We start from the raw sequence: 13,651 nt of genomic DNA, 5'->3' as shown, positions 1-13,651 counted from the left end.
TTATTGTATATTGTTGTAGTTTTATCATCTGGCTTTGTTTGTGTTCACACACAGGCATACGCAAATGTAAGCATGCATCGCCACATACACATGCGCTCAAACGCAGCAATGCAACAATAATGCATGAAGGTATGACACCGTCATTCATGCAAACACACACAAATAGACCCGCACACACATGCTGTGTTTATGTTCCTTTAGGCCAGTGGCTCGCTGGGGGACAAATGCAGGAAGAGGATATTTACCGTGTTTCCTTGCCTGATTTATTAGTTTACAATGGTATCTGTTAACAACATGGGCTTTGTGTTGAAAACTCAGCTTCACCATTTTTGTGTTTCTTCTGTCAAAGTTTACTTGCTTGCCAAATACTGCTGAATCCGTGTACAGTTAGAAGAGTGACAGGAAAGATGGAAGTATGAGTTCATGTCACGTTCGATAAATAGTGTGAGACGTTATTTTGTCTGACTGTAAAGCTCTGTTTGAAATTCAGTGGTGGAATGTAACAATAGTTAAAATACAGTTTGTGCACAACACAATTTTGAAATATGTGTACTTTCCTCGGGCATGTCCATTTTATGCTACTTTGTACTTGTACTCCACTTAATGTCACCAACATATTGCACTTTTTATTCCACATTTACTGGCCAACTGTAGCTGCACTTACTCTGCAGAACCTCTTCACACAACTTACGACAAGCTTGTAATATGTAGCATTATTATGGATTAAACTACCCAACAGCATAGATAAAATTAGCTCCACTTTAACCAGCATGCGATTGCATAAGTAACGTGCTAATAATACACTATTTTATGATGTAACAATGCATACATAAGGTGTACTTCGATTATTTTAATGCGTTTGCGTCTGTACTTTGAAAGCATTGTGTAATGGAGTATTCGCACATTTTGGAATTGCTACTTTTGTTCCTTGTCCATCACTGCAGACCGTTTTCTACTTTCCATTTTCTACAATGTCGTTAGCCAACTACCCAACTGGCACTAGTCATGTCTCCAGAAGGTTGGCGAATACTGTCCCTTAATCCAATGATTATATTTCTGTTTTAGGAATTTACTTTACTATTTGCATCCTTGCTGTGTCTTAGCCCCATATAAATGAATTAAAATCCAACCTTCTGTTGATGCACAGTGTGTGGCCCTTAACTTTAACTTCTGTTCCATCCCCCCCTTCGAGTATGTATCGCTCCCTCTGCCTTAATCGCTTACTCCCTCTAATCCCACCAAACGACAGCCAGTCATATAAATCAACATGTTTACAATGAAATGTTTCCAATTAAAGAGGACGCTCGTTAAGAAGCATCAACCGACACCGCTGGATCCTTAATTGCCTGGGATGCCAGTGTGTGATGCATATTAATTACGTATTAACCTCACACACACACAAATGCATGCAGGCACATTAGTGTGTGTTGCATATTAATTACCTATTACCCTTTTGTGCTGTGCATTAAAAGCTGCGTGGCATCAGAAAGACAGCTTGCCCAAGGGCAACGCACACGCAAACACACACACACACACACACACTAATACCACCAACACTGTCTATTCGCATGGCATTCTCAATGAGGGATGAGCCATTTCAGTCAGCCGCCCATGACCATAACTAATCTCACCGCAGCAAGTGTGTGTGCATGTCCGTATTTGCTCGCATGAGTGAGTGAGTGGGTGTGTCCCTTTTAAGACAATTTAGCAAGTAAAGCACCTCATCCAAAGATCTAAGCCGTTCCTTGCTTCTGGAGACGTTTAATTTCTAGGAAATCTAACAGGATGAATAATAAAGAGATGATTAAATTAAGTGAAGAAAATAAATATACATAGTAAAACAGTGTGGGTTTGAGAGTTGAAATGTATGGTACTGGTCATTTAAAAAAAACTATAATCTGTACTTCATTTGCAATTTTACTAAAAATATATAACTATGGAACTAGATCAAGAGGTCACAGTTGGCCATATGCCCTCCATATCTATATATTGTTAGGGTAATGGGTCACATTTCATTAATCTTTAAACAAGACTCAAGAGTCTACACAGCGATGCTAACGTCTCCATCACCATCCCTCCATCGCTAAATGTTTACAGCAGTCCTTTGTTTCACCATGATGCTAGATGGTCTATAGAGTTTAAATGAAAGCAGTAATCACTAAGTCACATGCACAGTAATCCAGTTGCCATTTCATAAATGTAATTTAGTCAACTTGTTTTTATTGTTTTATTTCCGCTCTTCTCCCGACAGCCTCCCCATGGACTTTAAGGCTACTCCTCAGCTCTCAGATTCCACACTGAACATACATGTTCTTATTCCCTCTCTGTGGCAATTTAATTGCTTTATCCAACTATCAGCCTTCAGCTGGCTGCCCTGACCCTTATGCCCCCTTTTGCCTGTGGGTGGTAAATCCTTAGACACATAATTAAACGAATACAGTCAAACGGAGCATGATATATATGTAGTTCTTTCCGCTCATATCACGTCTCACAATGCATGCTCGCAGCTCACTTCCACACATGTTCTGTGTTCACTTTTCCTGTCGAGCAAGGATTATCTATTTATCCAAAATGGGAAAATGAGCTAGAATTAATGATAATAAATACCTTAACATCTACACTGTTGGCTCGTTTTAGTCAACCGGAATTGACTTTCATTAAAGTGGCATGCGATGGATTTCCTTTTCACACCAATTTGCACATTTTAATTGCAAATGTTTATATCATTCTCATAATCATTTGCAACTTCCAGGGGAAATTAATGCATTATTTTTAATTTAATGAAAAGACATCATATCATCTTTGACACCACCTTATGTCTACTTGTCTATGCAAAATATCTATATTTATCTCTTTTTCTATCTCTTCAGTAGTAACATTTTTCAGCAAACAAATGCAATTTTATGTTCTTTGCCAAGAAGAATCCGGGATCAGATATGGAACATATTTAATATTGTGTGTGTGTGTGTGTGTGTGTGTGTGTGTGTGTGTGTGTGTGTGTGTGTGTGTGTGTGTGTGTGTGTGTGTGTGTGTGTGTGTGTGTGTGTGTGTGTGTGTGTGTGTGTGTGTGTGTGTGTGTGTGTGTGTGTGTGTGTGTGGTCTGTAATTAGAAAAACAATATATAAAAGTTATACCCCACAGTGACAGTTGACAGCCACTGTGGCCAGCAGACAAAAGTAAATCCACAGAAGCTCAAAACTTCATCAACAGGAAATCCAAGTAGGAGCCATCAAAGTATCACACTGTGCCCTATGCATACTGTTTGATTGACAGGGGATCTTCAGGGAGTGCAGCATAGCCACACCAGGTGGTGGGAGTTCAGCACCAAAAATAAGACAATAATGATAGTTACACTGGCATGATATCTGACCATACTTTCTCAAATTATGAATCTGTTCAGAGGGTTTTTCATTATTTATTTTTTTATCATGCTGCTTATTATCTACTCCAGTCTACTTCACTGCCTGCATGTGTGCCTGTCTTTGTGAAATGAGCTGCCACCCCATGTTTTATTGATTTGGCCATGGGGGTTTTGAGGATGGAGTCGAGGAGAGCTAGACACCAGACTATGGCAATAAATCTGTATGCAACCATAAACGTGTGCGGGGCAACGGGCTGAAGCAGACAAAGGATCAGGTGTGTCCTACTGCCCTGAATGCCTCAGCCCACCACACACAGACACACACACACACACACACACACCTACACACACACACATGCGCATGGAAGGTGATACGGTTCTACATCATTAGACTGCAGCAGAGTAAGATGAAGTAAATGGACATTCAATACAAATCATGCATTTAATACCTATGCGTCCATTTTTTCAGCATTTCACAAAAGATTCGGCGGCAGCAAAAATCAAGAATTTCGACCATCTTTTCACATCTGAATGAAATAAGCCCTAAAGACATGCATTACTGTCTGTGCTTTGTTGAGCATGAATCATCTCATCAGCTGCATTACTATCTGCTCCTTCGAAACTAGGCCAGCTTCATGAATGCCTCAAAAGCGATGTCTTGAGCCGATCAACTCATAATTAGTGCATGTGTGGCATCCTACATGCTAAGCCAATCCACGCATACACACAAGGCCACACAGAGGCTTCGAATGTGTGTGTGTGTGTGTGTGGCGTGTGTGTGTGTGTGTGTGTGTGTGTGTGTAGGTGTGTGTGTGTGTGTGTGTGGTGTGTGTGTGTGTGTGTGTGTGTCTGTGAAGCAGAGGTGAGACATAGAGCGATCCAGGGCAGAGGGAGAATTTTTCAGGCCTAATGTTCCATGACAGTGGACCAAGGTTCCGTCAAGGGGAATCAGAGCTATTGCTGCCTAACGCCTGAAACACACACGTGCACACACAAACACACACATCCCCCCCCCCCCACACACACACACACATACTACTCCTTTGTCTCATCTCCTCTCTTCCCACAATTCTCTTCCCTCGTCTTATTTGCTTTTCACCTACTTTTCCCTCCCCTATTCATTGTCCTCCTCTCCTCCTTACCTGAAGTTTAATTATGAAGTTGTTAATCCCAGCTGCAGCCTGAATGGGCTTCACAGCAACCACATTTTAAAAAAAATAAAAAAGAGCGGGTGAAAACAACAGCTCCTAACCTTTACGCCCTCCGAGGACGAACATAGATCATATCTCCTCTCTTTTGTCCTCTACTGTCTCTCTGTCGTATGTATGTATAGAACTCTGCTTATCGACAGTCCAATATCCCATCATCATTTCATCCTCTATTGCATCCGTCTATTTGTATCCGTCAAGGGTGCAACAGCAAAATCAGGAAGAAAATGATGCCGTGATAAGCCGGTGATTGGTTGGCTTGGGGGCGCAGCCATGGCGACAGAGGTTGATGATGTATTCTCCCGTGTTAACATTCCGAGTGTGTCACCCCGCTGTCTACCTGTCCCACTTAGATCAACAGAGTGTATGTCTGTGTGGGAGGAAGAGAGATTATGTCTGTTTCAGTGCTTGTTTGTATACGTTTCCCATATGCGGCCGGGTGGGTACAATATTGTGCCGCAGATGCCCATGATTCTTAACCAGGCGATGTTCACTGAATTGAAAACTATGAATAAGAAGGGAAGCTCCAAAATAGGAAAACAAATAATAATCTTTTTTTTTTTTGATTAAGATAAAAAAAAAAACAGAGGAAGAGAGCAGGGTGGCAGGGTTTGGACAAAAGAAATAACTCCCCCGAGGGAAATGAGAAGAAAATCAGACTTTAGAAGGAACAAAGAAGAAATACAAATGTGACAGCCGAATGCTTCTTTAATTTCATCTCTGCAGCTACAGCGGTATCTCTGATGTGAAACCTCAAAACAACCACAACCACCCAGGGAAAATGTCGATGCTGACCTCCTTTTTTTTTTTTTTTTTCAAAAGAACTAACCATGTTCTCCTGCTTTTTCTCTCCCCCACCTTTTTTCTTTTTCTTTACCTCTCTCCCCATGGCCCCCTTCCCTTTCCCATTTGTACGTCTTCTCTTATCATCTCATCTCCTCTTTATCCAACCCAAAACATCCCATGGCATCCGCCCCCCCTCCCCTCCTCGTCTTTCAGTCTGCAAAGTGGGGTTTTATCGCTCGCTGCTGGAGTCCTTGGCCTGCAGTAAATGTCCACCCCACAGCGTGGCCAGGCAGACGGGAGCCACTGCTTGCAGTTGTGAGGACGGATACTATAAGATCGACTCCGACCCTCCCAATATGGCCTGCACACGTGAGGATTTATATTTGCACATGCATTTTACAACTGATGTTCACAGTTGTATTCTAGGATACCATGTTGCTGTAGTGACCCCTTTCCAACCTCTCTTTCCATCTCTCTCAGGCCCTCCTTCTGCTCCACGTAACGCCATCTCCAATGTCAACGAGACCAGCGTCTTCCTGGAGTGGTCCGTTCCGATGGAAACCGGTGGCAGGAAGGATGTGCGCTACAACATCCTGTGCAGACAGGTATTGCCAGATGGAAGGGGCTTGGAAGAATGCGGCCCCAACGTACGTTTTCTGCCGCGCCGCGTCGGCCTGTCAAACACCTCGGTCATGGTGGCCGACCTGCAGTCACACACCAACTACAGCTTCCTGCTGGAGGCTGTCAACGGGGTGTCAGAGCTGGCCAAAGAGCACGCCAAGCAGTATGTGTCACTTAATGTGACAACCAATCAGGCAGGTATGTTGCGCCGGATCTGTCACAACTGTCAATACTTTGTTTTGCCAATCACAGCCGCCTCCCCATGACTTCTCCAATCAGCACCACAGCTGTCCTGTTTTTGTTTGGTTTTTTCCCCCCCAATATTCAAGCTTATTCTGAATTTCCCAACACAAATCATCACCATTTTGTCTTTTCTTTTTACCTCGTTACGGAGACTTCCACAGACCAACCTGCAAGTTGCATTTCTGGCGCAAATATCTTAGTTTGGCAACAAAGACACCAGATGATCAAATTATCACCATCATTATTTTTCCAACAAATCTGTCGCTGTGTTAATTTCGTCTCGTGCGCCATCCTTGCAGTGAATGAGGGAACATTGCACAGTGGAAAGCTAATATTTCTGTTTTTGCATTCAGATTTGTCATTGAAAAAGCAGCTTGGTCCCCTCAATTAGGCAGCGCATCCCATCAACAATCTTTGCAGGAATCGGGGGCAGAGTGAAAGCTCTTGATTTGCAGGCTGGTTGTGTATGGGGGTGTCTTTTGTGGTAGCAGGTGTTTGTTTTTCTTCTGCATGCCTATCAAAAATGATGAATCAGGCAGATGATAGGCAAGTTTGCATGTTATTTTTATGCTGGGAAGTACTTTTATTCATCAACTCTAAGCAGAAAAATAAACCTTTAGCTGGTATAATGTTTTGCACTTGTAGCTGCTGGGAATATTTCATTATCTGCCATGCCAGAGCAGCTTAGAAATTTGGTGTGACTTTAAAGTATGCTTGAGCAAGGCACTAAACCAATAACACTAAAGTGAGCCGCACAGTGGCCAAACATAAAAGACCACTCTCACGTTAGACAATGAAAGAGTCCAACTACTCCCCATAGCTGTAAATAGGGAAAGCTTTGCTGGCTTTCCTTTTAAATGGAGATTAAAATTCATATGGGCTTTGGGAGACCATTTTTATTTTTTTTTTATGTTTACGGGTGGTATGGGCCTGTGTAGTTTATTTGATTTGCTTGTAATGAAATGGGCAGCATATGGCGTAATGAAATGAGAAAAATATGAGCCTAATGCTCTCCTTCCCAAGGCTTCCATCTGTAGGGAAGGCTAGAGAAAGGAGCCGCTTTGAAGGAGTGTTTGTTCCCGTTTGTTGAACAAATGGTTCATTGGCAGACTATTAACTGTAGGAAGTAGCAGCAGCAGCAGTGGTAGGAGAGAGAATGAGAGAGGGCAGATGGTTGTCTGACAGTCAAGAGTACCGACGGCCCTCTAACTGTGTTGTCATTGTGCCTGTCTGTAGACTGAGTGGATTACACCAGGCTACAGAATCCACATTCAGTTCATTGGCGTTGCGGCTAGATTAAAGTTAGCAGCCACTGGACCGTGTAGAGATTAGGATTTACATTAGATTAGATTACACATGGTTGGCTGAGTCACAGACAGATCTGCTCTTTGGCATGAATGAGGCACAGGCTAGGCTAGGGCGTGTTTTTATTTCTGTCGATGTTTGATAAATATACTCTCTTTAAAAGTTGGGAACGCAATAAATGGAAGAAGCAGTCACTGGCACCGCTGAGTTTGTGCAGCGATCAATAGAATAACATTAATTAACGGACGTGTTGTGACTGAAAGGTTGTTGTGTGCTGCGCCACTGACCACATCCAGCATTATTGACGGATGTTGCCAGAAGTTTTGTCGCACCTAATTAAACCACACCCAACCGGGATGTCGAGGTGTACAAACCCTCCAATGTGAACTCATCTGTACTCGTCATATTTTGCCTCACGGGCAGAAGCCCCAGGCGTGGCAGCCTTTTGCGTAGTGTCGTGATGCTGAAGGTCTGCGTGTGGTTAACCTGGTGAGTTTAGGCAACAAAACCACTGAATAAGGGTTGGGGAAAAAACATCACGGTTTGGCTTAGAATAAGATCGTTTGTAACCTAACGGAAGCGATGAGACTCAGTGGCGTACTTTCAAATATAATGGGCGAATATGGCGCTCGGCTTGTGGTGCTATGTCTCAATGCAATGTCTCTTTCCAGAAATCACGACCCGGTTAGTCAACAGAATCCACAGACCTTGTTATGAGCAGTTTCATGTAGGAACTGTGGTAATGGGTCATGCTTTCTTGAGAGAGGCATTGCTGTTGAGTTACATTTTTTTTAGATTTCTTTAAGCACCTTAAGCCGAGTGCCATACAGTACCATTATACTGGAGAGAAGGCAGACGTCTCTGCAGCCGATATCTCCTAAACTAGGCAACTCGCACTAAAACCATCTAGATTGATAAATAGCACCACAGTTAAGAGGGAAAATGTGGATTTTGATTTAGATGTGAACTGTCCCTTTCAAAGGACCTCCTCGCTCTCAAGTGATTTCCCAAAGTAATCAGAACAATCATGTTAACAATAATCCAAAAGCATTAATTGTAACGAGCAGTTTAACATCCTGCCTCGGCTCTCTATGACAGATGTAATTACGCAATGAGGACTTTGATCAGCGTTGTAAACATCTGTATTTTTTTTACTGCGCTTCTGCTCGCGAGGGTAAAAAGGCACAAACAAAGATACCAAGACCGAAGTACTGAGAAACGGGGGCCGACGGGTAGTCTCAGAGAGACGGAGACGGAGAGAAGGAGTCGGAGGATCTGCCTTTTGATGTGTGGGAATTGTCACACTCGATAAGGGATCCGTGAAACAGGTGATTTCACAGTGTTCCTGTGAAGACCTGCTGAATGTTAAAATGTTGGTACTCGTGAGGAGGAGAGGTGAAAGGTGGGAGGGAAGGACAGAAGACTAGGACGGAGGTAGAGGAAGAAGCTGTGGAAATGAGGGGGGAGGTTTGTGATGAGGAAAGAAAAGGTGAGATTGTACACATTATGAAAACACTGAGGTCTGGTGCAGCTTCATTAGAAAGAGAAGATGGAAGTCGTATATTTTGCACCTCTTTAATAGTTATGATACGGTAGCTAACTATCAACCATTATTAAGATGTAGGAATTAACTTGCAAAAAGAAAAGAAAAAATGTCATTCATGAATCCAAACCATGGGAACAAATAATCTAATTGACCATAAATCATCAATAATCGCAGACAATTCGGTCTTTTGTCGGCCGATAAGCTTGATGATCATATAATGGGTTCCTGCGGTAGCTCAGCTCTGTTATGTCTTTCTTCGTGCCCAGTTTTTCATGTTGCTCACAGTGTGGGAGCACTGCGTGGTAACTGCACACTAAACGCTCACATACATTGTTTGTGCTGTTGTTGGCAATTCATCAAATGAATGGTGATGCATTGCGTTGTGGGTGGTAAAAATAAGAGCACAGCCTGGTGCGCTGCCCATGTGTCTTACTTTTGCTTTTAGTCATGTATAATAGATATAAAAGTCGTGGGGTAGCGAGGTTGTTTGCATTGAATTTGTGAGTATTTTAGCTCTATTTTTTTTAAATGTATGTAGTGACTCAGAATAACATTTGGTTACCACGCGTACATTTGGAGTCTCCAAATGTCCTTTTGGGACATCTGCCTCTAGAGTCACACTTCAATTTGAGTGTGAAAGTGTTGGTACTTTCACAAGAGACTTTAATAAGCAGTTTATTCTCAGATTGTTGCTTTACCTGATGTATGCGTATAGTATGTTTGGTTTAGGAGCTGGAGCCATTTAAATGTTGTCATTTTTGTTATTTTTTTCGCACAAACAGGAAGTTTGGAGACCTTTTCAAAGATTGATGACACATTTGGTAGATCAGAGCAGAGGAGATAGGCTATAGGAGATAGGCTAGGAAAGAAGAGGGCCAGGGTAACTTTTCACTTTATACGAAGATTGCTTTCCATCTGGTTGAGTTTGAACATTCAGTATTCTTTTAAACGTATTTTCCTATGAATTATACCCGACAGGAAATACAGGAGGAGAGATGGGGAATGACATACGGCAAAGGTCTGGGGACGTTGCAGTTTAATGGTCAGACTAAGAAGGCGCCCTGTACTTCCAGTAGTCTTCCTGTTAAGACTTTTATGAATTCCTGATTGACTGAAATGTACGGGTTGCAACCGGTGAGATTGCAATATGTTACGTGACGGATCAGTTTCTAGGCTGCCAAATGACTGTCACTGTTGCAATTGTATGAGGAAAAAAACATGAGAGCGGGATGAGATAGAGCAGGTCGACGGGTGTTTATGTTTCAAATAAAAAAATAAAAGATGAGAGCAGCTTCGGTGCTTTACAACCTTAATAAAGCCATCTCTCTTTGTCTCCCATATCTCTTTCATTCCGTCTCCGGGTCTCTCGCTCTCTGTCATTCTCCGAGGGTATAGTTAAAGTATAATAAACCAGATAGTTGAAGGTCTGTATTGATTTTAGTGATGCTCCAGACAGATAGCGGTCTGAGAGGCTTATGTTCTGCACGGTGATAACGTTGCTCTTATCTGAGGCCAGAGTTGTTACACTGGAGGGCTGCACTCGTCCGCTGAATAGCTTTCTCGACCTGTCCCCGCGTGAAATGGAAGCTTCGGCTCGATTGGTAAAACAGAAAATAGCATCACAGACGTTAAGAGTTAATTTGTGGTGTGCGATGCCGTACTGTAGGTGCTCATTATCAGATGTAACAGGCACTGGAAGTGTTCGAACCAGCGAGTGCGATTCCTCTGTCTTCCTTGCTGCTAAAATGAAAGTGTTGCTGGGGCCCTGTCTACATGCTTTCACCGTGTCTCTCCCTCTGTCTCATCTCTCACTTTCTTCCCGTTTTTGTCAACCCTCTCACTTTTCTTCCGTCTCCTCCTCTAGCACCCCCTCCGTCTCTTACAGCACCTCCCACCCTCTCTCTGCACGGAACTTTCTCAAATCCGTCAGGTTTTAAAACACTTAGTTAGTTTAGTCTCAGTCGCTGAGGTGTGGCACTAAAAGGTGTCTCATTGTTGCGCATCTGTGCCGTTTGGTATTTGGTGAAAAGGAAAGGTTAGGGCTGAGAAGGAACAGACGAAAATGACGTGATGATTAAATCCGTTTGTCGTTTGGAAACGGAATCCAAATATAAACTGAATTACTTATGCGTTAGATGCACAGAAGACTTTCCTAAACTAACTTTTCTCATTTAACCGAAAATTCAGCCATTTATATAACAAATGCAGCATTTCAGTTATTTTTCAAGAAAAAAATCCCCACAGCTGCTTTTCAAATATCGTAGTATTTGCCTATTCTCTTTTTTTTTTTAACACATTTGGGTTTTGCATCAGACAAAACAATTTAAACATTTTATTTTGGGGAAAAACATTTGACGGATTCATCAATTATATAAGAAAAAAAAGATATTTGCAGCAGCCATAGTTAAAATATATACATATTGTATAAGTGGAATGGCACATCATCAACTTTATTCTTATAACCCCAAAATCTAAAGTTTGTACAACAGAGGGCTCTGCAATCTGCACACGACCCTCTATTCTATTTTGATTAAATATAGCATGGCAATCTGCATCCTCTTTCGTTGGATTTGAACTTATTTTTTGATGTATTGTTACCCGCTAAGCTGCTGGGAAAAGAAGCCCTCTCTCTCATCATCACATCCCGGCATTTATAGCGTTTAAGCATTGAGTGTGTGTGCGATTGGGTCTCTGGTTTCAGGCTTTTAAGATGTTGCAGATAACACTTCTGTGCGACCATCCACTCAGGATACAGTTACTGTGTTTGTAGCAATGATTTATTCCCTGTGGAGTTCTGCTGAGGCTATTGAAACCTAAACGCTGTTTAGCATTTGCAGGAGAAGCGCACCCACACACACACACACACACACACACACACACTATCAGGATGTTGCCTGAGGGAGCATTTTGCCTAGTGAAAAGCTCTTTATGTGTCAGAGACTCTCCAACTGTCCCTCTGAGAGATGGGCCAACAGTTCATGTTACAACAGGATGGTGCGACGATTGATGTGAACGCACACAACTGAGCTCACTTGACATCAGAACTTTAAAGAATAAATTACCAAAAATCTTATAATGGAAATTGAAACTTCGCAAAGAGCCTAAAACAAACCGTTTTTCCCCCTGTAATCAAACGTGGTACACTAAAAGCTGTGTGCCAGATGTGTGGTGTCGTAGTTGGCTTCACGGGGTCCTCTGCCAGCAGCTACTGAATAGCAAGATATAAAGGGATAGTTTAATTAGGCACAGGTGGAGCTTTTTGCCAGATTGTAGACACTTTTTTTTCTTTCAGAGGCAGGGCTGCTTTGGTACCAGAAATAATCTCAGTAGTTGAGATGAAGCTCAATGGACTGTGCCAAACAACCTCAGAAGAACTTTGGTAACTAACAAACTTGAATCCATGAGAAGAAACTCTCATGAGAGAAAAATCACCCAGCGTGACAGAAATAACACGGCAGCAAAGCCCGATGCATCACAGTCTGATTAAAGTGAACCCCCTTCTTTTCACCACCATGTTTAAAATCCTTTTTTGTCTTTTTTTTTTTAATGATTTTTTTTTTCTTTGATGTTTCGTCTTCGGTTTAATATTTCATAACGTACAACAGTCCCAGCAAGCATTACAACTAGCTCTGTGCATGTAAACATCAAAGCATGAGGTGTCTTCAAAAGAGGGATGTCTTCTAGAAGCTGATGGTACCCAACGTTGGCACCGTTTCCCTTGTGTTTATTGGGATGTTATGTCAGGCGTGATAATACTGGAATAAAAAAAAAAAACACATGCACTGGCATGCTTCGTGTTAAGCTGCTTGATGTTTACTAATGTTCCTGAAATTGTATTATGTCTTTTTTATCTTTGTGTGTTTGCAGCACCGTCCCCGGTGAGTGTGGTGAGAAAAGGCATTACGGGGAAAAGCAGCATCTCCCTTTCTTGGGCAGAGCCTGATCGCCCAAACGGCATCATCCTGGAGTACGAGATCAAGTATTTTGAAAAGGTAAAAAGAATTTTGCCCCTTATACGAAGCTACGTGTCTCTGTCCGCTGAGTATTTTTCCAAAGATCACATTATACAGAAGTTTACACAGATTACACAGATGTATTGATTATGCACGCACTATTATGCATCAGTGTATTTTATTTTTCGTCTGCTCCACGCAGCCTTTGTCCTGCCAAAATCAACACAAAATGAAAGGACCTTGTACTACCTTTTGACTTTCAAATGAAGGCTATATTGCATCCATTTGAGAATTCGCTGTAATGACCCCTGTCGCCAAATTAGTTTTGCCTCATAAAATCCTCGTGAGCCATTTATTCAACGTGTTCAATTTGTGGAAACGTGTTGACAAAGACTGTTCAAATTGCCTTCAGAAATACAGCTGAATATTCAATTTAGTCTTCAAAGTGTCTTATTTTTCTGAAGTGGCCTCTAAAGAACCTTTGCCTCAAAAAGACTTTCATTTGACAGAGCTATAGCTGTGTGGGGGGTTTTATTTCCTCTCTTTATCACAGTTGGATTTGGGTAGAGGCGGGAATTCGATACTGCTATTTAGATCATTGTTCCCGTGCCCTTCCTCTTTTCTCTCT

At 42.1% G+C, this 13,651-nt stretch overlaps 1 protein-coding gene across 1 annotated transcript in view; it reads left to right on the top strand.

Annotated features, from left to right (window-relative positions):
- Positions 1-13,651, top strand: part of epha5 (EPH receptor A5) — a gene marked incomplete at both ends in the record, with an annotated part of 54,281 nt that overhangs the window by 22,027 nt on the left and 18,603 nt on the right. Inside the window, 3 exons of the mRNA XM_079178862.1 lie at positions 5,569-5,724; positions 5,836-6,174; positions 12,938-13,062. Of these exons, the coding sequence (XP_079034988.1) occupies positions 5,569-5,724; positions 5,836-6,174; positions 12,938-13,062 (620 nt within the window). The remainder of the gene's footprint in view (positions 1-5,568; positions 5,725-5,835; positions 6,175-12,937; positions 13,063-13,651) is intronic.

This window comes from Pholis gunnellus (genome assembly GCF_910591455.1).
Source record: "Pholis gunnellus genome assembly, chromosome: 18".
Taxonomy (NCBI): Eukaryota; Metazoa; Chordata; class Actinopteri; order Perciformes; family Pholidae; genus Pholis; species Pholis gunnellus.
This window is presented reverse-complemented; position numbering and strand designations above follow the sequence as displayed.